This window comes from Nyctibius grandis, chromosome 3 (assembly GCF_013368605.1).
Source record: "Nyctibius grandis isolate bNycGra1 chromosome 3, bNycGra1.pri, whole genome shotgun sequence".
NCBI lineage: Eukaryota > Metazoa > Chordata > Aves > Nyctibiiformes > Nyctibiidae > Nyctibius > Nyctibius grandis.
Genome location: NC_090660.1, coordinates 76273933 through 76301815, shown reverse-complemented (window position 1 = coordinate 76301815; position 27883 = coordinate 76273933). Strand labels below are relative to the sequence as shown.

Below are 27883 nucleotides of genomic sequence, written 5' to 3'. Positions count from 1 at the left end.
TAGGACTCCATACAGCAGCTTTCCACTTCCGATGCTTTCCTACAAGACGGCAGGATCCATCGGTGAACAGCGCATACTGCTTCTCATCCTCTGGTAGTTCATTATATGGTGGGGCTTCTTCAGCACGTGTCACCTCCTTTTCTGGTGGCATTCCGAAGTCTTTGCCTTCTGGCCAGTCCATGATTACTTCTAAGATTCCTGGGCGATTAGGGTTTCCTATTCGAGCCCTCTGCGTAATTAATGCAATCCATTTACTCCACGTCGCATCAGTTGCATGATGGGTAGTGGGAACCTTACCCTTGAACATCCAGCCTAGTACTGGTAGTCGAGGTGCTAGGAGAAGTTGTGCTTCAGTACCAATTACCTCTGAAGCAGCTCTAACTCCTTCATATGCTGCCAGTATCTCTTTTTCAGTTGGAGTGTAATTGGCCTCGGAGCCCTTGTATCCTCGACTCCAAAATCCTAGGGGTCGACCTCGAGTCTCCCCTGGCACTTTCTGCCAGAGGCTCCAGGTAGGACCATTGTCCCCAGCTGCGGTGTAGAGCACATTTTTAACATCTTGTCCCGTACGGACTGGTCCAAGGGCTACTGCATGCACAATCTCTTGTTTAATCTGTTCAAAAGCCTGTCGTTGTTCAGGGCCCCACTGAAAATCATTCTTCTTTCTGGTCACTTGATAAAGAGGGCGTACAATCTGGCTGTAATCTGGAATATGCATTCTCCAGAAACCCACAACACCTAAGAAGGCTTGTGTTTCCTTTTTGTTAGTTGGTGCGGACATTGCTGTTATTTTGTTGATCACCTCTATCGGGATCTGGCGACGCCCATCTTGCCATTTAATCCCTAAAAACTGGATCTCCCGGGCAGGTCCCTTGACCTTGCCCCTTTTTATGGCAAAACCAGCTTTCAGAAGAATTTGGATTATTTTCTCCCCTTTGTCAAAAACTTCTGCTGCTGTATCACCCCACACAATGATGTCATCAATGTATTGCAAATGTTCTGGAGCTCCACCCTTTTCTAGTGCAGTCTGGATCAGTCCATGGCAAATAGTAGGACTGTGTTTCCACCCCTGGGGCAGTCGATTCCAGGTATACTGGATACCTCTCCAGGTAAAAGCAAACTGTGGCCTGCACTTTGGTGCCAAAGGAATAGAGAAAAAGGCATTAGCAATGTCTATGGTGGCGTACCACTTGGCTGCCTTTGACTCCAGTTCGTATTGAAGTTCTAGCATGTCTGGCACAGCAGCACTCAGCGGTGGCGTAACTTCATTTAGGCCACGATAGTCCACAGTTAATCTCCATTCTCCATCAGACTTTCGCACTGGCCATATAGGACTATTAAAGGGTGAGCGAGTCTTGGTAATCACTCCTTGATTTTCTAATTGTCTAATCAGTTTATGAATGGGGATCAGGGAGTCTCGATTGGTGCGATATTGTCGTCGGTGCACCGTGGTAGTAGCAATTGGCACCTGTTGTTCTTCAACCTTCAGCAACCCCACAACAGAAGGATCTTCTGAGAGGCCAGGCAAGGTAGACAGCTGTTTAATGTCCTCAGTCTCTACAGCTGCTATACCAAAGGCCCACCTGTACCCTTTTGGGTCCTTAAAATACCCTCTCTTGAGGTAGTCTATGCCAAGGATGCACGGAGCATCTGGGCCAGTCACAATGGGGTGCTTTTTCCATTCATTTTTAGTTAGGCTCACTTCGGCCTCCAATACAGATAACACTTGAGATCCTCCTGTTACTCCTGAAATACTGATAGATTCTGCCCCTTTATGATCCGATGGCATTAGGGTGCACTGTGCACCAGTGTCTACCAGGGCTCGATACCTTTGTGGTTTTAATGTGCCAGGCCATCGAATCCACACAGTCCAATAAATCCGGTTGTCCCTCTCCTCCACCTGGCTGGAGGCAGGGCCCCCCTAATTAAGAAATGGATTCATGCTGCTCACAGGGACTGGACCTTCATTTCTCCTATTCACACTTGGGAAAAAGTGATTTGAGGCCCATCTCCCCTGACTGGGGTCCTGCTCACTGGTAACTGGAGCAACCATCCTCCTAGAAAAATTCTCTCTGGTATTTCTTTTAGCTTGCAACTCACGTACTCGTGCCTGTAGGGTACTGGTAGGTTGTCCATGCCATCTGCTCATGTCCTCCCCATAACCACGCAGGGCAAACCACAGGATACCTCGTGATGTGTTCCGTTTCCTTTGAGCTGGTCCTGTAGGAGAGCGTTTTCTCCTAACAGCTGCAACGCGGGCCTGTGTAGGTAGAGAGTCAAGTTTATTCTCGATCCTGGACAGTTTGTCTGACAGTTGTTTAAATGAGTCCTTGTTTTCCTTAGTCAGTTTTTCCACAGCCGAGACACGGGCCTGCAGTGGGGAAGAAATACTATCTTCATACTGTCTCATACAGTTAGCCATTTCGCCCACAGTAGAATGTGCCATATCATCTTCTCCCCATACTAATATTGACAATGTATGGGTATATGTCGGTGGAGCATTCTTCACAACCTTCCGGAACATGGATCGGTTGCATTCCACTTCATCAGGATCTACAGGATCTACAATGTCCCGTGGGTGTCTATAAATGATCTCTTGCACAGCCAGTTCTCTAAGGTAGTTAATACCTTTTTCTATAGTGGTCCATTTGCTTAGGTGGCTCATAACATCATCTTTATAGGGATACCTGCTCTTTACAGCTGACAAGAGTCGCCTCCAGAGACTGACAGTGTTTGACTTTCTTGCGAGCGCTTTATCAATACCACCATCTCTGGACAGGGATCCCAACTGTCTGGCTTCTCTGCCATCCAATTGCATGCTGTCTGCCCCATTATCCCAGCATCGGAGCAACCAGGTAATAATAGGTTCACTGTCATAACGGCTGAAGTCTTTCCTTATATTTCTCAGGTCCTTCAGGGATAAGGAGTGGTAGGTTATCTCTACGTCCGAGTCCTCTTGTGATAGTTCTGCTTTAGAAGGGCCTTTCTTCCGTGATGGGTCTGCTTTAAAAGGACGATCGAGGAAACCCCCATCTGTGTCAGGCCCTAACTCTGCCTGAGAAGGGCCCTCACCTGGGTCATATGATGGCTCTGCCTTAGAAGGCTCTGAGTCATCATCCTTCACTTCACGAGCTGATTTCTTTTGGTATTTCTTCCTGGTTACAGGAGCAATTGGTACAGATTCGATAGATGCTGGAGTCTGAGTAGATGCAGTGGCTGTCGTGGGAGTGCTGAGAGTCTGAGTAGCTGCAGTGGCCATCTTGGGGGGTGTAGCAGCTGTGGTACAGGCTGCTGAGGTTTCAGTGGGTTTAGTGGCTGTAGCGGCAGTACACACTGTAGGATCTGAGGTGGCTGCATAACACCTACAACTGTCCCTGCATCGATATTTAATCTTATCCCACATCAGAAACACATTCAGGACAACCAAAAATAAAAACATGCCACCTAGACAGCACCATCCTAATTTCGCAAAATCTAGTGGAATCAGCTTGGCAGAAAAGGAGAAGGTGCTATTTCCCGAAGTAAAACTGGAAGTGTAATCATTAACAGAATCAGCTAAAGGACGCTTGGAGCGTGCAGATGAAGTTGCTGCTACTGATTCGCGATTAAAGCTGCCCATCATTGTGTCATAGAGATAAGAGATCGGAATATTAACTGCCCAGTTTATCACAGCATAAATCAGTATCAAACCCCATACCAAAACAATACATTTCGACCAGCGCCCACTGCTAAACTGCATGTAAACATTCATAAGAAGCAAGCAATAACACAGTGCCCACAGCAGGTAAGGCATCATTGCAATACTCAACTGTGAAAGAAACTCCATAAAAAGATGAGATAACACAGCATTCAAAAATGACATCACCATCTTCACTATCTGTTTTAACTTTCCAACCCCTTGTAAATCTCAAAGGAAGAAATGTGATATTCTCTCAGCTGAGCTCTCTGTGTCTCCTCCCACTAGAGCCAGGATTCAACTTATCAGAGTAACCTGTTGGAGCTTCTCTCGAGCCCCACGTTGGGCGCCAATAAATCTGTCACGGTTTAAAGCTGGGCCAGCTATTAACCAGGTGGCAGATGCTCTCTGTTAACCCTCTCCCCCCCACCTAAGGGAAAGGGAAAGGGAAAAGGGAGAGAGACTTATGGGTTGGAAAGTTAAAACAGTTTTAATAAACTATAATAATGAAAAAGAATATAATAACAATAATAATAGAAATAACCAAATATATACAAATATGTACAAAACCAAGATCAAGAGCTTGGAAATCCTCCTCAGGCAGAATTGCTCCCCCCAGTACAGGCAGAGGGGAAAAGGCAGTACCTCCCCCCAGCACAGACAGAGAGCAAAATGCAGTAGCTCCACCCAGCACGGGCAGAGGGCAAAATGCAAAAGCTCCACTGCCATCACACCTGCAGGCTTTTAACTGGAGATTTGGCAAAGCTGGTACCAATCAGTGGGAGACAGGAGGGCCCCTCCCTCCTGGGCCCCACCTCCAGGAGGCAGTGGGTTAGTGATAAACAGGAAAGTGAGAATGACATGTATGGGATGGAATACCTTGCTGGTCAATCCTGGGTCACCTGCCCCGTCCACTACTCCCTGCAGGTACAACCCCCTTCGGCTCTTTACTCATAAGCAGTGACCTTGGGTTCTCTAAGACTATTTGGCCTGGTTTGAGCCAAACCAGGACAATCTTGCAGGAGGTTAGTTATGAGACAGTGTATTCAGACATTATTAGTATGCTGTACTTTCTAGTCTGAGGGTAAGTGAATTTGTCAATTTGAGTAGATAATAAGCAATCTTCAAGGACTTCACTTTATTTTTAGTAAACCTCCATTTTAATTAATTAGGTTAGGGACAATGTTTCTGTTCTGCTGGATTCATCATTAGTGGTCAAACACCATCTGACTGGCAGATAAGTTCATGTTAGTTCTTACTGTGATTTTGCAAGTGACAATCTTCACTAGTCAAAGCGGGGTGATAGTTCAACATAATTTTATAGTCCCCTTTCAATGCTTTTGGGTAAGCTTCCTAAGTGCACCTAAGTTTTCATTTTTGTAGTACATCTTTCCGGAATCATATTTAGTTTGTGATGTGATAGAGAAGATGGCTGTAAACAATCTGGTGATGGCAGTTCAGTTTGACTTCTGTTTCTTCAGCTGACTACAAACTACTACTTTTTGAAAGGTTTCACTTTAAGAAACAAAGTTATTGGCCGCTAAACTGTATTGGTGCCTAACAACAGTTAATTCTTTTTGTCTTTTAGAAGAACAATCTGCAGAAACAATCTCTCTCTATCATTATGGCATCAAAGACTTGGCTACAATTTTCTTTTACATGCTTGTAGCAATAATCATACATGCTATAATTCAGGAGTATGTACTGGATGTAAGTACAAAATATTAATTCCTTTCATCAAGATAATTGTCAGGTTTTAATTAGACTTTAAGGCTATTAACTTAAAAGTAAACTTTTGCATTAAAGCTTTTAACTGTTAAAACATACATTGAAACTTTTAGATGTTCTAATGCAGTTAACAGGTAAATGTTAAGTACTACAGCATATAAATAACAATGGACTTTCATTTCAGAAAATTAACAGGAAAATGCACTTTTCAAAAACAAAGCATAGCAAGTTCAATGAGTCTGGGCAACTTAGTGCATTCTACCTTTTCTCCTGTGTTTGGGGAACAAGTATTCTTGTCTCTGTAAGTATGATTTCTATGTGTATTATGAAATGTCAAAAACTTGACTTATGATGATGGTAAATAAGTTTTCGGCTTATTTTTCTGTTTTTAGCTGGTTTTAATATTAAAGCAGGGACAAGTTTAGGGATTCTGTGTAGGTTGTAGTCATCACTGAGTATAAAGTCCTATAGTATTACTATTGATCAGAGTTAATTTGATTTACTATCAACTGAATAAGGTAAAACTTTTTAACTCTATTATGGTACTTCATTCTCTGTAGTTTTTCTGTGTTGGCTTACTAGCATAAAATATATGTTAAAAAAGCATCATACATAGCATTTTGGCAGCTTAGGGAATGGGTGTGTGGACAGATTGCTGTTGGCTCAGGTGAGTTTGTGCTTTCAGCGGACGTGCTCTTTGCTAGTGGCTGGATGTGTATGAGCTCAGTTTCAAAAAGGGGAAGAATATGATTTTTTTTTTTCCCTTAACATAATGACTCCTGAAAAAAACTTTCCTTGGTCAAGCTCAGAGCTTGTCAGCAGTTTACAAGGGAAGACTTATGCTGTAGTGATGCTGAAATAAGCTCCATCTTATAAGGACACTCTATCTTGAATGAATGCTTCATTTGTTTGGTTGCTTTTTATTTTTCTAAGCCAATACAGCTGTCGTTTGTTTGTTCGTTTTGTTGGTTGTTTGGTTTTTGTAAAAGGAAATATATTGATCTGCAGCTTTTACTTCTGTGTGTAGATGTGTGCATGTTTGTATGTACACACACATATACATAAATACATACATGTATGTATATTCTTTCATTATTTCTGACTAGGAAGTAGCATCTTTGAAGATTTATTGGGTTTTTTTGTTGTTTTTTTTTAGGAGAACTATATATCAGACCCAACCTCTCTGTGGAGGGACTATCCGCACACTCTGATTCCGTAAGGCCTCTTCTTCAGAGAATTGTTGGGGAGAGGAAGGAGTTTTGTAAACTTAGGATGTGTCACATACAATCTGTGTAGAAGAAGTAGTCTGTAAAACTACATTAGTCACTAACGTATTTTTGCTCGTATTTATGGAGGAGCTTGATTCTCTGTCAGTTTGTGGCATACAGAATTCTCTTTCTGTAGGTATTATTTAAAGAATTAAGTTTTTGCAAGCTTTATTTATCTTAATGATTTTTTTTTTTAAATCTTACTGTTGAGTTGGCTGGCTAGAAGGATCTATGTTTTTCTTTTTTTAGAGAGTGATTAAATGTGTTTGCTAGAAAGTTTTTGAAATGTTTTAAGGTCATCAATAAAAAGTAATATTCTTCAATTCTTGCTGTATTGTACAGGTTTCAAATGAAGTTTTTCTACATCTTACAGTTGGCATACTGGTTTCATGCTTTTCCAGAATTGTACTTCCAGAAAACTAAAAAAGTAAGTTCAAAATGAAAATCAAAAGAACTCCAAACAAAGCAACTTGAACAGTGGAATAGTTACTTTCTTTTGGACTTCCAGAGTAATGCATTATCCTAGATTTCAAACCCTGTTCTTATTTGTGTTACCTATTTTTCCTGATGGAATTTTGGGTTCTCAAATGTATGTGAGAAGGTAGGGGTTTAAGTTAAATCCTGCAGTAAAATTGCTGTACATCTTGTCACGGTTTAAAGCTGGGCTGGCTATTAACCTGGTGGCAGACGCTCTCTGTTAGCCCCCTTCCCCCCGCCACCCTAAGGGAAAGGGAAAAGGGAGAGAGACTTACGGGTTGGAAAGTTAAAACAGTTTTAATAAACTATAACAATGAAAAAGAGTATAATAAGAATAATAGAAATAATCAAATATATACAAATACAAAACCAAGATCGAGAGCTTAGAAATCCTCCTTGGGCAGAGTTGCTCCCCCCAGCACAGGCAGAGGGGAAAATGCAGTAGCTCCCCCTGCCCTCACACCTGCAGGCTTTTAACTGGAGAATTGGCAAAGCTGGTACCAATCAGTGGGAGACAGGAGGGCCCCTCCCTCCTGGGCCCCACCTCCAGGAGGCAGTGGGTTAATGATAAACAGGAAAGTGAGAATGACATGTATGGGATGGAATACCTTTTTGGTCAATCTTGGGTCACCTGCCCTGTCTGCTCCTCCCTGCAGGTGTGATCCCCCCCTTCGGCTCTTCACTCATAAGCAGTGAGGAATTTAGCAGTGACCTTGGTTTCTCTAAGACTAATTGGCCTGGTTTGGGCCAAACCAGGACATTCCACCCCTTATTCCATACCATTCACGTCATACTCAGATCACCACTACCTTTTCATTTTCAAATATATATACACATATCACTAGTTTATGATTCATCTTTATGCAAAAAGTTCATTAAGTTCATTTAGTTCAGGATTGTGGGTTTCCATCTGGCTAGCAGTCTCTCAGGGCAGGAGACATGGTATGAGTTTTGTCACGGTTCATGCCCACGGGTTGCAGGTTCAAAATGTCAGTCTCGAGGAGGTTACTGGACGCCACTTGCAGCTAGCTCCAGTCTCATCACCACTGTCTTAACCTGAAAGACACTTATGCAGCAAGAACATACAGTTCAGAATTAAGTAGTCTCACCCAGAATCAGATCACCTTCAGGGACACATCGGGCTTCACCATCTTGCAACACCACCCACCAAGTACATCCAGGTCCCTGAGCAAAAGCAATCCCACGAATGGGTTTACCTTTGCCCGTTGCAGGAAGAACCCAGACAGTTTTTCCCAATAGATTCCTTTCATGCACCACAGGGACTTTATCTCCTTCTACTGTATGTAGAAGGTCTGACTGAGCAGGGCCAGCTCGATTGATAGATCCCCTGGTGTTAACTAACCAGGTAGCTTGTGCTAGATGCTTATCCCAGTTTTTAAAGGTTCCACCCCCCATTGCTTTCAGGGTAGTTTTTAACAGCCCATTATACCATTCAATTTTCCCAGAGGCTGGTGCATGATAGGGGATGCGATATACCCATTCGATGCCATGCTCTTTGGCCCAGTTGTCTATGAGACTGTTTTTGAAATGAGTCCCATTGTCCGACTCAATTCTCTCTGGCGTGCCGTGTCGCCACAAGATTTGCTTTTCGAGGCCCAGAATAGTGTTCCGGGCAGTGGCATGGGGCACAGAGTATGTTTCCAACCATCCGGTGGTCGCTTCCACCATGGTAAGCACATAGAGTTTACCCTGGCGGGTTTGAGGGAGTGTGATGTAGTCAATTTGCCAGGCCTCCCCATATTTATATTTCAACCACCGTCCCCCATACCACAAAGGTTTTAACCGTTTGGCTTGCTTAATTGCGGCGCATGTTTCACAATCATGGATAACCTGTGCAATAGAGTCCATAGTTAAGTCCACCCCTCGGTCACGAGCCCATCTGTATGTTGCATCTCTCCCTTGATGACCTGAAGTGTCATGAGCCCACCGAGCTAAAAATAGTTCACCTTTATGTTCCCAGTCCAAATCTATTTGGAACACTTTAGCAGCCTGATCCGCTTGTTGGTCGTTTCGATGTTCCTCAGTTGCCCGACTTTTAGGTACATGAGCATCTGCATGACGTACCTTCACAACTAGTTTCTCTAGCCGAGCAGCAATATCTTGCCACAATTCAGCAGCCCAAATAGGTTTACCTTTGCGCTGCCAGTTGCTTCGCTTCCACTGCTTTAACCACCCCCACAAGGCATTTGCTACCATCCATGAGTCAGCATAAAGATACAGCCTTGGCCACTTTTCTCGCTCAGCAATGTCTAAAGCCAGCTGGATGGCTTTTACCTCTGCAAATTGACTTGATTCACCTTGTCCTTCTGTGGCTTCTGTGACTCATCGTATGGGACTCCATACAGCAGCTTTCCACTTCCGATGCTTTCCTACAAGACGGCAGGATCCATCGGTGAACAGGGCATACTGCTTCTCATCCTCTGGTAGTTCATTATATGGTGGGGCTTCTTCAGCACGTGTCACCTCCTTTTCTGGTGGCATTCCGAAGTCTTTGCCTTCTGGCCAGTCCATGATCACTTCTAAGATTCCTGGGCGATTAGGGTTTTCTATTCGAGCCCTCTGTGTAATTAATGCAATCCATTTACTCCATGTAGCATCAGTTGCATGATGGGTAGTGGGAACCTTGCCCTTGAACATCCAGCCTAGTACTGGTAATCGAGGTGCCAGTTGTGCTGAAGTTGTGCTTCAGTACCAATTACCTCTGAAGCAGCTCTAACTCCTTCATATGCTGCCAGTATCTCTTTTTCAGTCGGGGTGTAATTGGCCTCGGAGCCCTTGTATCCTCGACTCCAAAATCCTAGGGGTCGACCTCGAGTCTCCCCTGGCACTTTCTGCCAGAGGCTCCAGGTAGGACCATTGTCCCCAGCTGCGGTGTAGAGCACATTTTTAACATCTTGTCCCGTACAGACTGGTCCAAGGGCTACTGCATGCACAATCTCTTGTTTAATCTGTTCAAAAGCCTGTTGTTGTTCAGGGCCCCACTGAAAATCATTCTTCTTTCTGGTCACTTGATAAAGAGGGTGTACAATCTGGCTCTAATCTGGAATATGCATTCTCCAGAAACCCACAACGCCTGAGAAGGCTTGTGTTTCCTTTTTGTTAGTTGGTGGGGACATAGAGGTGATCAACAAAATAACAGCTATCAGGATCTGGCGACACCCATCTTGCCATTTAATCCCTAAAAACTGGATCTCCCGGGCAGGTCCCTTGACCTTGCCTCTTTTTATGGCAAAACCAGCTTTCAGAAGAATTTGGATTATTTTCTTCCCTTTGTCAAAAACTTCTGCTGCTGTATCGCCCCATACAATGATGTCATGAATGTATTGCAAATGTTCTGGAGCTCCACCCTTTTCTAGTGCAGTCTGGATCAGTCCATGGCAAATAGTAGGACTGTGTTTCCACCCCTGGGGCAGTCGATTCCAGGTATACTGGATACCTCTCCAGGTAAAAGCAAATTGTGGCCTGCACTTTGGTGCCAAAGGAATAGAGAAAAATGCATTAGCTATGTCTATGGTGGCATACCACTTGGCTGCCTTTGACTCCAGTTCGTATTGAAGTTCTAGCATGTCTGGCACAGCAGCACTCAGCGGTGGTGTAACTTCATTTAGGCCACGATAGTCCACAGTTAATCTCCATTCTCCATCAGACTTTCACACTGGCCATATAGGACTATTAAAGGGTGAGCGAGTCTTGCCAGTCACTCCTTGATTTTCTAATTGTCTAATCACTTTATGAATGGGGATCAGGGAGTCTGGAATGGTGCGATATTGTCGTCGGTGCACCGTGGCAGTAGCAATTGGCACCTGTTGTTCTTCAACCTTCAGCAACCCCACAACAGAAGGATCTTCTGAGAGGCCAGGCAAGGTAGACAGCTGTTTAATGTCCTCAGTCTCTACAGCTGCTATACCAAAGGCCCATCTATACCCTTTTGGGTCCTTAAAATACCCTCTCTTGAGGTAGTCTATGCCAAGGATGCACGGAGCATCTGGGCCAGTCACAATGGGGTGCTTTTTCCATTCATTTTTAGTTAGGCTCACTTCGGCCTCCAATACAGATAACACTTGAGATCCTCCTATTACTCCTGAAATACTGATAGATTCTTCCCCTTTATGATCCGATGGCATTAGGGTGCACTGTGCACCAGTGTCTACCAAGGCTCGATACCTTTGTGGTTTTGATGTGCCAGGCCATCGAATCCACACAGTCCAATAAACTCGGTTGTCCCTCTCCTCCACCTGGCTGGAGGCAGGGCCCCCCTAATTAAGAAATAGATTCGTGCTGCTCACGGGGACTGGACCTTCATTTCTCCTATTCACACTTGGGAAAAAGGGATTTGAGGCCTATCTACCCTGACTGGGGTCCTGCTCACTGGTAACTGGAGCAGCCATCTTTCTAGAAAAATTCTCTCTGGTATTTCTTTTAGCTTGCAACTCACGTACTCGTGCCTGTAGGGTACTGGTAGGTTGTCCATGCCATCTGCTTATGTCCTCCCCATAACCACGCAGGGCAAACCACAGGATACCTCGTGACGTGTCCCGTTTCCTTTGAGCTGGTCCTGTAGGAGAACGTTTTCTCTTAACAGCTGCAACGCGCGCCTGTGTAGGTAGAGAGTCAAGTTTATTCTCGATCTTGGACAGTTTGTCTGACAGTTGTTTAAATGAGTCCTTGTTTTCCTTAGTCAGTTTTTCCACAGCCGAGATGCGTGCATGCAGTGGGGAAGAAATACTATCTTCATACTGTCGCATACAGTTAGCCATTTCACCCACAGTAGAACGTGCCATATCATCTTCTCCCCATACTAATATTGACAATGTATCGGTATATGTTGGTGGAGCATTCTTCACAACCTTCCGGAACATGGATCGGTTGCATTCCACTTCATCAGGATCTACAACTTCCCGTGGGTGTCTATAAATGATCTCTTGCACAGCTAGTTCTCTAAGGTAGTTAATACCTTTTTCTATAGTGGTCCATTTGCTTAGGTGGCTCATAACATCATCTTTATAGGGATACCTGCTCTTTACAGCTGACAAGAGTCACCTCCAGAGACTGATAGTGTTTGACTTTCTTGCGAGCGCCTTATCAATACCACCATCTCTGGACAGGGATCCCAACTGTCTGGCTTCTCTGCCATCTAATTGCATGCTGTCTGCCCCATTATCCCAGCATCGGAGCAGCCAGGTAATAATAGGTTCACCGTCATAACGGCTGAAGTCTTTCCTTGTATTTCTCAGGTCCTTCAGAGATAAGGAGTGGTAGGTTATCTCTACATCCGAGTCCTCCTCTTGTGATAGTTCTGCTTTAGAAGGACCTTTCTTCTGTGATGGATCTGCTTTAAAAGGACTATCGAGGAAACCCCCATCTGTGTCAGGCCCTAACTCTGCCTGAGAAGGGCCCTCACCTGGGTCATATGATGGCTCTGCCTTAGAAGGCTCTGAGTCATCATCCTTCTCTTCACAAGCTGATTTCTTTTGGTATTTCTTCCTGGTTACAGGAGCAATTGGTACAGATTCAGTAGATGCTGGGGTCTGAGTAGATGCAGTGGCTGTCATGGGAGTGCTGAGACTCGTTAGAGTCTGAATAGCTGCAGTGGCCATCTTGGGGGGTGTAGCAGCTGTGGTGCAGGCTGCCAAGGTTTCAGTGGATTTAGTGGCTGTAGTAGCAGCACACGCTGTAGGATCTGAGGTGGCTACATAACACCTACAACTGTCCCTGCACCGATATTTAATCTTATCCCACATCAGAAACACATTCAGGACAACCAAAAATAAAAACATGCCACCTAGACAGCACCATCCTAATTTTGCAAAATCTAGTGGAATCAGCTTGGCAGAAAAGGAGAAGGTACTATTTCCCGAAGTAAAACTGGACATGTAATCATTAACAGAATCAGCTAAAGGACGCCTGGAGCGTGCAGATGAAGTCGCTGCTACTGATTCGCGATTAAAGCTGCCCATCATTGTGTCATAGAGATGAGAGATCGGAATAGGAACTGCCCAGTTTATCACAGCATAAATCAGTATCAAACCCCATACCAAAACAATACATTTCTACCAGCGCCCACTGCTAAACTGCATGTAAACATTCATAAGAAGCAAGCAATAACACAGTGCCCATGGCAGGTAAGGCATCATTGCAATACTCAACTGTGAAAGAAACTCTATAAAAAGATAACACAGCATTCAAAAATGACATCACCATCTTCACTATCTGTTTTAATTTCCAACCCCTTGTAAATCTCAAAGGAAGAAATCTGATACTCTTTCAGCTGAGCTCTCTGGGTCTCCTCCCACCAGAGCCAGGATTCAACTTATCAGAGCAACCTGTTGGAGCTTCTCTCTTGCCCCACATTGGGCACCAATAAATCTGTCATGGTTTAAAGCTGGGCCAGCTATTAACCAGGTGGCAGATGCTCTCTGTTAACCCTCTTCCCCCCCCCCCCACCCTAAGGGAAAGGGAAAAGGGAGAGAGACTTATGGGTTGGAAAGTTAAAACAGTTTTAATAAACTATAACAATGAAAAAGAGTATAATAAGAATAATAGAAATAATCAAATATATACAAATACAAAACCAAGATCGAGAGCTTAGAAATCCTCCTCAGGCAGAGTTGCTCCCCCCAGCACAAGCAGAGGGGAAAATGCAGTAGCTCCCCTGCCCTCACACCTGCAGGCTTTTAACTGGAGAATTGGCAAAGCTGGTACCAATCAGTGGGAGACAGGAGGGCCCCTCCCTCCTGGGCCCCACCTCCAGGAGGCAGTGGGTTAGTGATAAATAGGAAAGTGAGAATGACGTGTATGGGATGGAATACCTCGTTGGTCAATCTTGGGTCACCTGCCCTGTCTGCTCCTCCCTGCAGGTGTGATCCCCCCCTTCGGCTCTTCACTCATAAGCAGTGAGGAATTTAGCAGTGACCTTGGTTTCTTTAAGACTAATTGGCCTGGTTTGGGCCAAACCAGGACACATCTGTTGAGTAAATAAAAATTACTAGTGTTTGTCATCTTCTAAAATAATTTTCACTTGAGCAAATGAATGTGAGATTTTCTTTTCAAACTCTTTTTTTTTTTTCTTTATTGTAATTAGTAGTCTGAATTCTAGTCTCATTGAAATCTAGAATTGCTTCATGAATCGTCATACAGGCGTAGAATATGATCAGTGAGTAATTTGGTAAATCCAAGGAATATTAAACTCGGGGATTTGATTTAAGTACCACTGTCCTCAGCAGAAGTTCTGGTTAGTTGTATATTGAGATTTTTCAATGCTCAATTTTTAACAGAATCCTTTTCCCCCTAAGACTTTTCTCTGTTGGGGTTCTCAAAACTGAGTTTACTATAGATTTTTTTGCAGCATGCTTTTTGCCACCTTGGACCAATTTAAGTAGTCTCTTTGCATCTTTTTTGCTCAGGTTCATTTTGCATATGCAGTTTCCTTTTTAAACTGTTATGTTTTAAACTCTTCAACATGACTTCACCAAGGGCAAATCATACTTGTGTAATTTAGTGGCCTTCTATGGTGGAGTGATTGCATCAGTGGATGAGGGAAGAGCTACTGATGTCATCTACCTGAACTTCTGTTAAGGCTTTTGATACGGTTCCCCACTTGGAGAGAGATGGATTTGATGGATGGACTGTTAGATGGATAAGGAACTGGCTGGATGGCTGCTTCCAGAGAGTTACAGGTAGTGGCTCAACGTCCAAGTGGAAACCAGTAACAAGTGATGTTCTTCAAGGGTCTGTATTGGGACCAATGCTATTTAATATCTTCATCAATGACATAGTGGGATCGAGTGCACCCTCAGCAAATTTGCAGATGACACCAAGCTGAGTGGTGTGGTTGGTTTGCTTGAGGCAAGGGGTGTGATCAGAGGCATCCTGACAGGTTTGAGGAGTTGGGCCCTTGTGAACTTCATGAGGTTCAACAAGGCCAAGTGCAAGATCCTGCACGTGGGTCGGGGCAACCCCCGGTATCAATACATGCTGGAGCGTGAAGGGATTGAGAGCAGCCCTGTGGAGAAGGACTTGGGGGCACTGGTGGATGAAAAGCTGGATGTGACACATTAGAAGAAGCTTGGGCAGCAGGTTGAGGGAGGTGATTCTCCCCCTCTACTCTGCTCTGATGAGACCCCACCAGGAGTACTGCGTCCAGCTCTGGGGTCCCCAGCACAAGAAAGACACGGAGCTGTTGGAGCAAGTCCAGAGGAGGGCCACAAAAATGATGAAACGGCTGGAGCACCTCTCCTATGAAGAAAGGCTGAAAGAGTTGCAGTTGTTCAGCCTGGAGCAGAGAAGGCTCTGGGAAGACCTTATTGCGGCCTGTCAGTATTTGAAGGGGGCTTATAAGAAAGATGGGGAAAGACTTCTTATCCAGGGACTGTAGTGAAAGGACAAGGCACAGTGATTTTAATCTGAAAGAGGTTAGATTTACATTAGATAGAAAACTCTTTACAATGAGGGTGGTGAGAAACTGGAACCCAGAGTTGCCCAGAGAAGTTGTGGATGCCCCTTCACTGGAAGTGTTCAAGGCCAGGCTGGATGGGGCTTTAAGAAGCCTTATCTAGTGAAAGATGTCCCTGCCTATGGCAGGAGGGGTTGGAACTAGATGATCTATAAAGGTCCCTTCCAACCCATATCATTCTGTGATTCTGTTGTTGCTCTGTGGCTAGGCTGCATCTCTGCTGCCAGAGTTCTGCTGTAGTCAAGAAAATGAAACATACGTGTTAACGTAACCGTAGGTCTGTGTTCAAGAGCCTGTAAGAGGCTTGGGAAAATAGTACTGAGTTGCTTTGTTTTCATGCTGATCTGATGCAGTATAAACACTGATGTTTTGCAGATACACTGCAGCTATGTTCCCATATTGCGCTAGTGATATCTCTCGAATTTTACTTCATACCCAACTGTGGAGTTTTTTTAACACAACTTCCAGAAAGCTGTCACAAGTGGCAGAAGTGCTGTATGTTGAATAGTAGTGTTTTCTGGGGTCACTGCTTGGAATTTTGCTCTCTTATCTTTTGCATTAAGTTTTAAGAGTGATAGTTCATTTGTTTTAGTAAGTTCATAGTTGATATTTCTTTCACCACAGTTTAACCTCTGCCATCTTGGCTTCTCTGCCTTATTCCTTCTCTTGAAGAAACTGGCTTCTTTTACTCAGCTCTAGTTGTCTGTACTGCTGACGTAGACGAGAAAAGTTCTTAACTCGGCTTTCTGTATAGTAGTGTATACCTCCACCTGCATTATTCCAGTAGCCATTCAGTCTCTGACAGTTTGTCTAAGCAGGCAGCATGGGCTATTTAAATGTTACCTCAATTCTGAAGATAAAGTGCAAAAGGCTCGTCCTGGTAGGACTTTGAGAAACTGAGCATTTGTACTGACTATTTGCTAATCTGTCTGAAAGAACTCAGTTTCTGTTTTCTTTCAGATCATTTAGAGTAGGCCTTTATCTGTTCTCTTGCTCTTTGTGTGTGTGTGGTGTTCACTGTTGTCACAAGCGTTGGATTCTGTGCTTTTGTTAGCTTTGAGATGGAGTATTGCATAACATAGCATAGATCTTAACAAGATTAAATTTTTAGGCCTTTTTTTTTAAATATATGTATACAAGACAAAGCTGGAGCCCATTGCTTGAAGTTTAGGGAGTCTCTCCAAAAAGTAGGAGTTTCTTAAGCACAACTGAATATACCCTGCATACCACTTCAAGACAGATTTTTATTGTGATCTAGCATCCTTTAGTGATTCTTCTGTTCACAGATGGCACCTTCTGCTTTCCATGTGCTGTGTGTCTATACTTGAATTCATGTCTCTTCCTCTTTTATTATTTCATCTCCATGAAATGTTCAGTTGAATGGGGCTGTCTCAAACCTAACTTGAAGTATGACCGTGTGACTTAGCACGACTGGTTAATAACATTATTCTCTGTATTTGCCAGCAAGTCTGCCAGAATCTTGGATGATCTTGAATTTTTAAAATAGACGTCAACACTTGGAAGCCTTTTCATTTTGATTCATGGACTGTTATTTTATTTCTGTAGCAATCTGATGGAATCTGATGGGCAGCAAACACATGGAACTGTAGGAGGTTATCTGGTGGTACAGTAATACATACCAAATAAGTATTGTAATAACTAGTACAAATTCACAGTAGTCATCTCAAATAAAAATGGGCCCTTTTAAAAAGCATCTTTTTGATGTTTGATGCATTTTCTCACAATAGGGTATGTCTAAGATACCAGATGTTATTGGTAAGTAAGCAATAAGTTATGTGTGGAATTGGATGATCTAGGCTGAGTAATTCAGTGCCAGAACAGGCCACGTTAAGGTAGCTGATAAACCAAGAATTTCCAAGACTGGGGAATAGTTTGTAATAATAATGTAACATTGTACAATAATCTATAATATTGTGTATAACACATAGTTACTTTTTTTTCTTCCCAATAGGAAGATATCTTTCGCCAGATTGTCTACATTGGACTTTATCTCTTTCATATTGCTGGAGCCTATCTCCTGAAGTAAGTCAATTGTAAATTTTTGCTGGCTTCATTCACTATCTTAAACATCTAACAAAATGTCTGAATGTTTGTTTTATTTGTTTTGATAGTCTGACCCATCTTGGACTTGTTCTTCTGGTATTGCATTACTTCGTTGAATTTCTTTTCCACATATCCCGTCTTTTCTACTTCAGTGATGAAAGATACCAGAAAGGGTAAGTAGTCTTTATCTTTTAAATTAATGGAATTTCTGTCTCAAAGCCTTGTACAGTTAACCAGAAACCAAAATTACAAGCAACTTCAAACAGTGTTTCCTTAGAGGCCACAGTTCTCCAGGCTAGTTTTAGTATTTATATCTCTAAAACAACTATTTTTTTACCTTATTCGCCTATTTAAGTAAATGTTAGTAGTGGTATAAAATGAAATAAAATCTTATGCTATGTACTAGTATTTAAAAAAAAAAATTGTAGAGAAAGGAACAGCATAGGTTGCTAATACAGACAGTTCTATAGGAACTAGTAACGTGCTTATGTTCTAATAGCAATGGAAAGAACTTTCCGTTGAGTTGAAATTAGTTTTCAGAACATACTTTTGGTTTGTAGAAAAAGATTGTGAGGCAGGGCTTTTCTTGCTTTTTGTGTTCTATGAGTACTAGAGATACAAGACTAGGATAGGTGCAAAATAATGAATGTAGGTAAGTTCTTAAATTTCGGAGGAATTCGCATGGTGAAGAGTAAACATTTGCATTGTTAGTACTTGAGAATGGAAAAGTCATTTAGTGTTTGTGATGCTTTTCTTTGTAGATTTTCACTATGGGCAGTTCTTTTTGTTTTGGGAAGACTTCTCACCTTGATTCTCTCGGTCCTCACTTTTGGCTTTGGACTGGCAAGAGCAGAAGATCAGCAGCTGAATTTCAGTACTGGAAACTTTAATATCCTGGCTGTTAGGTATGGTGACCTTGGAACGGTTCTTAAGCATGTTAAATACACAATATAAAAGGTATTAATGCTGGTAATTCTGAATGGTTAAGTGTTTTCATGCAACCGAGAGAATCAATAGGAATAGCTTCTGTAACAAACTTTTAAGGCACGGTGAAATGAATTGAAGAATTTACAGTCTACAGCTGAGAAATCTGTAATTCATCTGTAACTCAGAAAAAAAAACAGAATTAAAAGGAATATCCAGTTACAGAGTTTACTTTCAAATGTTTTAGAGTTAGTGAATTGAATTCTAGATGTAATTGCAGTGAGTTTATCTATAGAGGTCAAGGCATTGTGCCCAGAGCATCTTTGGTCCTGGTTGAAGATTCCTACCTCTTTCTCTGCCTTTATTACGGCTCCTGTTGCTGCTATGCGATGTGCAGAATGTTCAGCCAGCCACCTGGCCTTTTTATGAATTAAATCTAGAAAAGGAAGTTATTAAAACATTGACAATGTCAGCATTACCCTGCAGAATTGATACTCAGAACTGCAAGACTCTCTTAAACCATTTTCAGCTGTTAATACCTGGTACCTTGACAGTAATACTGAGAAAGGAGAAAGCAGGAAAGAATTCTAGTGCTTCCCAGTTTTGATGGAGGAGCAAAGACTTCACTCTCACTGTGTATCTAGTTTTGTTCAGCTGTGCTAAGCCCAGTCACCCTGTGTGAGCTAACTCTTGCATGGTTTAGAAAATGGATGTTACTAGGAGGAGGGGGTGAAACTCACCAAAAAAAAACCAAAACAAAACAAAACAAACCCCAAAAAACAAACAAACAAAACCACAAACCAAACACCACCTTGAACTTTTACTAATTCATGTTATCTAGAGGGAATCACGCTAATACATTTGAGGAACCGGAGTAAAAAAGCAGTTTGACGTACAAAAAACTATTTGAGGTTGTGTTCTACTTTCCTTTTCTATTTGAATAATGAGATAAACTTACTGATAAACCTTTACCTGTGTTTTGTTTCTAGAATCAGTGTGCTGGCCTCCATCTGCATGGCTCAAGCATTTATGATGTGGAAGTTCATTAATTTCCAGCTTCGGCGGTGGAGAGAGCATTCTTCTTCTCAGCCTCAGTCAGTGAAAAAGAAGTTCGTAACAGCTAAAGGAAAGACCTCTAGAAAAGAGAGAGGTGTGTATTTTCTGTTTTCCTGTTGCCTTGACTTCTCGAAAACAACTTTAGGTAATGGAGAGCCTTTTTTAAATATAATTGCTAAAGAAAGATTTTATGTTTCACTTGCAAGTGAGATGACTCAGTTACAGAAACACTATTGGTGAATATTGTTGTGGGTTGGGTTTTTTTTATATTAATTGTTTGATTTTTCTCTTCTAATTGACTGAATGAAGGAATTACCATTTGTTTAGTTAATGAAACGTGAGATTTTTATTATGTCTAATTTTATCACTTGAGCAAAATGTGTCACGCTTATGTTTTGTTCCCTTATGAAAAGGGAACAGACACATTTTAGATCTGTTCTCATAACCAATTACTTCCAAATTTTTCTTGCAATTAATTTCAAGCTTGCTTTTCATTGCTACTAAACTCTGAGGTTTTAGGGCAAGGAGATGGTTTGATGATCCAGTAAATAAACTTCTATTGGACTGGTTTTACTAAAAATTGAATTTTGATACTTCTTTTAAGGGGAGGTAATAACTATTTACTACTCTAAACCTGTGTAGAAGCATTTGGAAATGAACTAATGACTCCAGGTCTGACTTTTTGATTATGTCGTGCTCTTTTTATGGAAAGGGCATGAAAGATGAGCTGAATGCTTTTTTCCTCCAAGGAAAATTATATGCTCCATTTAAAAAAAAAAAAAAAAAAAATCCCCACACTTCAGTATTTCTGTTGTAACAACAGCTAAACTTCAGTGTATTTAATTGTTAGCTTGAATAACGTGTGCACTTTTTTGAAACTGCTTGAGTCATTTCAGAAGCTTATTTCAGCATGATCCTTTGCTACCATTCATGTATTGCCAACCTGTTCCACTTTTTGATCTATTGAATGTAATGTGTGAAGACCATTTGCACTGAGAACTAAGATTTGTAGTCAGATCAATTAAGTGATTTTTTTCTAATTTTTTTTCAGGTTTCTTTTTTATTACAGTTGTGCTTTAGAGTATTTCTATACTTCCTTTTGATGATTTGTAATTATCACAATTTGGCTTTTGTGTGTTGTTGGGGTTTTTTGTTTTCATCAGAAAATCCAGTTGGATTTTATATTAATTGAGTAGAGGTAGTTTCCTATGTAGGTGTCCTACTTAATTGGACCTTCATGTTCATTGTGTCTTACTATGTTTTTTGTGGAATTAATTTAAATCTTCTATGAGAAATATTTTTAAAGCATTAAGTTAAATGGCTTTTTAATCAGTGAGTCAAAAATGCAGTAGCTTTTAAAAATATCTTAAACTATTTCTTTCATGTAATTTGGTGAATTTGCTGGTTTTCACTCAACTTCAATAGAGACTTGCAAGTGGTAAAAGGATAGTAAAAAAAGGCAGTTAATTTGACTTGTGGTTTAATTCACAAAAAAATTGAACTATGCCTGTCTTAAAGACTGGGGAATTTTACAACTTATTTTAAATGTAAAGAAAAGAACTTTAAAATCCAAAAGGTTAGTGTTGTTTCATATTCTTCTGTTTTGAAGATTTCTGTAACGTTACCAGTTCGGAACACTCGCACAAGATGCAGCAGGACAGTGTTTTTTAAAGAGTAATATATGCAGTTAAACTGTTTAAAACAGTGGGTTTTTTTCTTTGTGGTTGGATGGATTTTTGGGAGCCAGGGCATAATAAAATGTGTTACTTTTAGACTGTGCCAAAAGCAAGAAATGACAGTAGAAAAATCCTGCTGGTGAGGTAGGTGGGGTACGCAGGCATATGCTGATTCTTGTTCTTTGTTTTAACTTTCACTTGTTTTGACTTAGCTGTTTAAGAAAATATGATTTCAATTAGCTGGCTTGGGTATAGCTCATTGTTTGTAAGCTTCTTGATTTAAGAGTAACACAAACTTTTTGAAGAATATCCAAATACCACCTTATGTAGGCTTAAAATGGTGTGTCGTTTACAACCAAATATGTTGGATAGACTTTGACTGTTCCTGTGTTACTAATTGGGCCTATGTCTGGTCTCATTCTCACGTATGTTTCTGATTTTACTTTTTTTTTTTTTCGAGCTGCTTGTTTGCATAAACGGGAGCATTTGGGTGTAGTAGGGGAGAGAGAGGGAGATCAACAGTTGTTATTGTGGATTGGCCACACTCTGTGGTGATCTGCAATGAATCTGCACATGGAAAACATTAATTTAACCAGTTATTTGTACAAAAAAAACCACAAAGGTTGCTTGAAATTAGAATGATACTGTAAGTCAGAGCAGAGATGTTAAGCAGGAAGCATTATACCTGGCTATGCACTCTGCTCTTCACATCTGTTTTATAAATATGGTTACTGTCAGGCAACATCTCTGCTTCCTTGGGTTGTGGTGACACTGAATAAAGGGGATACTTTTAATTCACAGTAATATCATGTAGCTCCATTTTCCTGTAAGTTGTGTGCGTTATAAATCTATAGATTGTGGATCATTGTTCTGGGGTGCACTTGTGCTATCAAATAGTCACTGTGGTACTTGTACAAATTAAAACTCTTGAGACCTTTAGGTTGGCCCAGAAGTGGGATAGAGGTAGTATAGCTGGTCTTGATTTTCAGTCTAAATGTATATAATGGACACATTTCAGTGTCTGGCCATGTCAGGAAACTGAACTTTATCATAGTAAACTTTAAATTTTGCACTTTGTAAAAGCTTCATTATACTGTTGCATTGTGAATGATAATTATGAGATTTAACAAAGAAGATAGAAGACTTTGCATAGGACCTACAAAAATGTAATAAAATATAAAGTGTCTCATTGTATTTGAAAATACAAAATATTTCTTCTTTTTTCTAGAAAATGGAATAAATGGAACAGTGACCTCAAATGGAGCAGACTCGCCTCGTAGCAGGAAGGATAAATCCTCGTAAAACTGGGTTTTATTAAGTTAATTGACTAATGTCCCCAAAGAATCTGCTTTTTACATGGATGGCCCTTCAGCACTAGAGATGTTATGGATTAAAGAAAATACAGTTCATGGTTTTTGATTATTGCTGTTGTTTTGAGAAACTTTTTTTAAAAGCCATTTTGACTAAGGAAAAAGGTTTATCTGTCTTCAAATACTTGGGGGGGGGATACAACACTTTTTAAATAACATTGACACTTTTTTAAACTTATTGTGGTGAAGTAACTTCACTTAATGAGGATCACTGTTGCAATGTATTATTTCCTTCCAGTTTTTGTAATCTTAGTGATATATACTGTTCTACCAACTTCACTTTTTCCAAGTTCTTCAAGAAGTATTGCAAAATTGAAGTAAAGACTTAGTATGCATTTTCAGATACTCTGGCTTTTCAGTTAATTACCAAGATTCAAATTTACAGTTCAAATTGGGATTCTGAGACCACACCAATAAACCTCTTTATTTTGTAGTTATTAGCTACACAATGTCTGCACTAAGAATTGCCCCATATCATTAAAACAAAACTGAACTAATTGGAGATGTTGCAGAGTCTTATTGTCTGTTGGTTAGAGATCTCTTACAAGGAACAAAAAACCTTTTTGAGATATAGCTTTAGCACTTGAAACTTAGAAAGGAGCGTGTGTGATCATAGAAGGAGTTGATTTGAGTAGCGCTGTTAACTCCTGTCTGTGCTTTTAAAGTGTACGTATCTTGGAGAATTAGTGTGCGTTGGACCTTCTTTGAAAACTTGTCTGATTTTAGAGGATGGAGGTGGTCACAGTGTGATGTTGTGATTTTTTTAGGAGGCAGTTAATGCTCCATGAAGAGGGAATTTGTTAGATAAATGGATCAAGTTATGAGAAACATTCCTTTATTTTAACTGCTTTGCTTTGTTTCACCTCTGTTAGGAAATAGTTTGATTTCTCCTACATATATTTTTATGAAAAAATATTTAAAAGCTACAACTTCTTAAAATTGATTTATTGTGCCCTTTGCTACAACTGGCAAAATCTTAATTTAAGATTTTTTCCATTATCTGTCTTTCAGAATTGTATTAAGTGTGAAGCTTTGTCCTATTAATTTTCCAGTTTAATATGTTTCCTCTGTACCCTTTTGTAATGGGTATAATTCAGTCCATTTCACTTATGAGAATGAGTTAGAGATCTAATTCAGTCTTAAGAAGTTGCTAAATTAGTCTTTCAAGTTAACCCAAGTATTGGACTGCTTATTGATTGAGAGAAGTAATTATGAGCAATCAAGCTGATAAATAAAATAGTTTTAATTAAAAACTGTTATTAGAGTGGAGTTTATACCCAACAAAATAATAAATATGCATTCTGTATCTTCTACAGTTTGGTTGCTTACTATGAAGAATAAACATTTCTAGTACAAAATCTTGACTACAAGTAATGATCCATTCTTCAATCATTTAGTGCTATTTAGAGTTATTGCAGTATAATTTATTATATGTTTCAGCTAATTTCCATCACAGTTCCTGAGTACTTACTTCATAGTTCCTCAAGTGGACTTGACAGACTTGGACTTGCTTAACTTGAGTGCTCTGAGGCAGCATGCCGTGTAATATGCCCCGTCTGCTTCAGTGGAAGTAGCTATACCGTATCTTGGTTTGAAGAAATAAAACTCAAGTGGTGAAACTGAATCTCTCTGATCTGACCATGAAACTGGAAAATTGGAACTCGAAGATTTTGAGGGAATTGCATACATGAATACTTGCTGCACAAAATCATGTTTTATGTCCGTTGTTTCTGAAAAGACATTCACAGATTCTGTCTGCCTTGCTCTCAAGTTGTACCTTAAGCCAAAAGGGGCAAATTTTTACAGTTTCTAGTCTGGTACTTTGACTCTTAAATCAGTTTGCTTGTGATATCTGGTTGTCCTGGGGCTGTCACAATCATAAAGGGTGGAGGAACATATTACGAAGGGAGCATTTAAGGTACTTCTTGAGATCTTTAAGATTTACTGGAGTCTGAGTGTTGTAATAGTTGTTTCCATAAGGCAAACTGTTTCTCTAAATCTCATTCTTTGGCACAGTAGTCTTGAAATGTGAACTTCAGGTTCACTTCCAAAAACTTCAAAAGAGTATATTCTTGCCTGTTAATTCTGACGTTGCTTTTTGTCTCCTTTTGGCCTTATGGTCGTTCTTGGCCTTTGGACTTTGAAAAAAGCACTTTTGTTTCCGTAATGGCTTAATCTTCATCCTTGCCTTATAGGAGTTGTTGCTTTCTGCGAAGTAATAGACAATAATTTCAGTTGTTCTAGAATTTGGATAGGGTATTGAAAGCCAGTTTATTTTGTCTCATGTAATAACTAAAAATATGATGAGGCAAAAGCAATAATTTTTCATTTCCTACCTTGGGGTGGAAACCCCCATGAATTTAGAAGATTTTGAGACTTCTGTTTCCAGTTTGATATTATTTGTTTTGGCATAAGATTATTGTTTGCCTGGATAACTTCTTTTGAATTGCTTAAAACTGATTTTCAAATGTTACTGCATTTTGGCTCTCTGTTTGTAATCTGGGATTCAGTAAGCTGGAAGAAGATTAGTTGTCTAATCATGTTTTCTTAATTATGGAATCAGGAAAATTAGAAATGGAAATGACTGAAGACCTCATTATTATATTCCTGTGCCTAATGGAATAATTTTTGCTTAGGCTGTAGTAATTTATCCTGCTCAGTTACCAGGTCCCACAAAGAGAAGGCTTTGTCCGTGTAGATGGATTGGAATTGAGTAGTTGATACAGACTGTGGATAGGGTTTGGTTGTTTTTTTTTTTGTTCAGCCCCCTTCTTCCTGCCCCATCTTGTCAGAACTTTTCAAGACTTACAACAGATGATTTCAAGCCTTTCCTCCCCCCACCCCCAATGTATGTTTGGTTTATGTGCCAGAATCTACTATCAAACCAGTATTTTACTAATTATATGTAACTTCAAAGTGCAAACAAGGAATGCAGAGTGGCTGAAATTAATTTTCAGAGGTTTTGTTTTGTTTTTATCCGGACACTTTCTCCTCTTGGCTAGTTGCAAAGATTTGATTTCCCTGGGTGAATTATTCCTGAACGTGGCTATTTGGAAATACTGCTTTTTGGGTGATCCCATGCCCGGGCTTAGGAATGATCAAGGGATTTGCCATGCAGAGAAAATGCATAGGCTATTTCTGCTGACGTTAGAATATGCTGAAACTAAATTAAGCACGTTGGGATAATACATTTGGAAAATCAGTAGTTATTGGTAAGCATTTGATAATTTTCCCAAATACTTTTTTCTTTGAAAATTTTAGTTGCGTTTATGGAGTTGTATTACCCAGAATTGTAATAAGCAGTGTGGTACTTTGGTACCAGTAAGAGACTTCTGTAAAAAGGGTTAATGCACATCTGCAGTCCTTTTGCTCTTTGCAGATTTCTGAGTAACTGCACCTGAGGTGATTTTTGTCAGTGGCAAAACTTTGATATTAAAGGGAAGGGGGCATTTTCACAGTCACGCTAAGCTGAAAGTAATGTAGGTTGCTGCCAAAATGGGGGTTCTGTCCCTTGCCTTGTCTAGCTTGAGCCTTCCTGGTTGCATGGTGAGCTAGATGAGGGAGCTGGTGTGGCTCAAAACTGACTTGTTCGCTTAGTTGCTTTTCCACTGGGTTAGTTGCCTGATAGTAATCCTGGAGGTACTCAAGTATTTATGTATAAGCAAGAAGAAAAGATGCAGGGAAAAGGTGAATGAAGCTCTAAGGCAGCTACCCCTTTCAACTGCATGTTTGGTTGAAAATTACACTAGATGACAGTATGAGTTGGGAGATCTTGTTGAAGGGCTTCCAGTCATCGATACCAGAAGGGCGCTGGTCTGTCTGGTAGCTCCTACATGCCAAACTGTAAGTGTTAATGGATTTTTGTCAGATGTTGTGGGGGAAGGGGAAATACTCAATATGCTGTGCTGTGCTGTACTGAGAGATGTTTTATCTGTCGTAGTTTTGGGGTTTCCAAGCAATGCAAGGTGATACTGGTGATGTGGAAATAGGAATTCTGAAAAAGTGGTTTCTGTTGAATCAAAAAAAAATAAGATTACTTTCCTTGACAGCCAGGAAACTGCGGCTTTTTTGCTTTTACAGTGTGGGATTTTTTTTTCCTGCCCGTGAATTCTTTATGTATTGAAGTAGGTCTTCCAGAGAGCTTTGCAAGACTTTGCACTGTATGCCTGTCTAGCTATGTTGGGGGGGAGGGTTGTTCAGTTTCTCTCATTTTGTTTTCCTGTTTTCAAGAAGTTCACCAGCTGATTCCTAGGTCATACTTGGGTTTGTTTCCATTTGTGACTCAGCCCTTTGGGCCTGTGTTGTAGAAGATGGAGACCAGCAGCTTCAATAGGCTCCCTATGCAGTGTTGGTCATTGCTGTCCTAATTGTTCTCTGTGGAAATTGTCAGTATTGAAGGGACTTGAACACAAAGTAGAGGCGGTCGTGATATTTGTAACGTTCACAGGCGAATGAGAGCCTGCGTACAGAGATACTGCATTCCAGGCAGCTGTGGTTTCGATGCCTGGAGGCTGTAGTAATAGTCATCTTGGTATGCAAATACTTGGGTGATTTCTTGCACAGGGTATAAGAATGTCCTACAAATTTAAGGCTTGGGTACAATTTAGGAGATCCTTTAAAAAGAGTAAGACTCTTCAAAGGACTGACGTCAGTTATCATCTGTTCATTGTATTTGAATTTCTCACGTTGTTGCTTGTGGATTATCTTTAGAGCATTGGATTAGGCCATGCTTGGGTTTTGTTTTTTTGTACTGGAGGTTGCTGTGGTGGATGTCTGGTGGGTATCCCCTCTTCTCACTGCACCGTGAACTACTCAGTTTAGGATCTGGTAAGCCTGGTTCTGTACACGTTAACGAATTTGGCATGCTCTTCAGAACTAACATAGAAGCAGTGCCGGAGTGTTTCTGGATCGGACATGCAAGAAATAAGTGCATCAATATGCCGGGTGTCATCAGAACCCGCTTAATGGAAACTGAAACTTTTTAGGATGAATACATTATGATTCAACGCGTATTGCAGTGTAGTGTTTGGATATAGCTCACATCCAGAGAGCAAGTGCCTTTCTGTTGGTGAAACGGAACTGCCATTAGCATCTACAACCGTCGGTTCCCCTTCTGTGAGCGATGGGTGAGGAGTGCTGGGCTGCAGCTGCAGTAGGCTTCTTTCTGCCTT

At 41.0% G+C, this 27883-nt stretch overlaps 1 protein-coding gene across 3 annotated transcripts in view; it reads left to right on the top strand.

The window, feature by feature from the left end:
• Nucleotides 1–24336, top strand: part of TRAM1 (translocation associated membrane protein 1) — a 30596-nt gene extending 6260 nt beyond the window's left edge. For all 3 annotated transcript variants that reach the window (XM_068396356.1, XM_068396354.1, XM_068396355.1), the window contains exons 3-11: nucleotides 5265–5386; nucleotides 5589–5705; nucleotides 6561–6619; nucleotides 7015–7099; nucleotides 17595–17665; nucleotides 17755–17859; nucleotides 18448–18591; nucleotides 19600–19760; nucleotides 22571–24336. In XM_068396356.1, the coding sequence (XP_068252457.1) occupies nucleotides 5336–5386; nucleotides 5589–5705; nucleotides 6561–6619; nucleotides 7015–7099; nucleotides 17595–17665; nucleotides 17755–17859; nucleotides 18448–18591; nucleotides 19600–19760; nucleotides 22571–22644 (867 nt within the window). In that variant the 5' untranslated portion in view covers nucleotides 5265–5335 and the 3' untranslated portion in view covers nucleotides 22645–24336. The remainder of the gene's footprint in view (nucleotides 1–5264; nucleotides 5387–5588; nucleotides 5706–6560; nucleotides 6620–7014; nucleotides 7100–17594; nucleotides 17666–17754; nucleotides 17860–18447; nucleotides 18592–19599; nucleotides 19761–22570) is intronic.
• Nucleotides 24337–27883: the final 3547 nt, after the last annotated feature.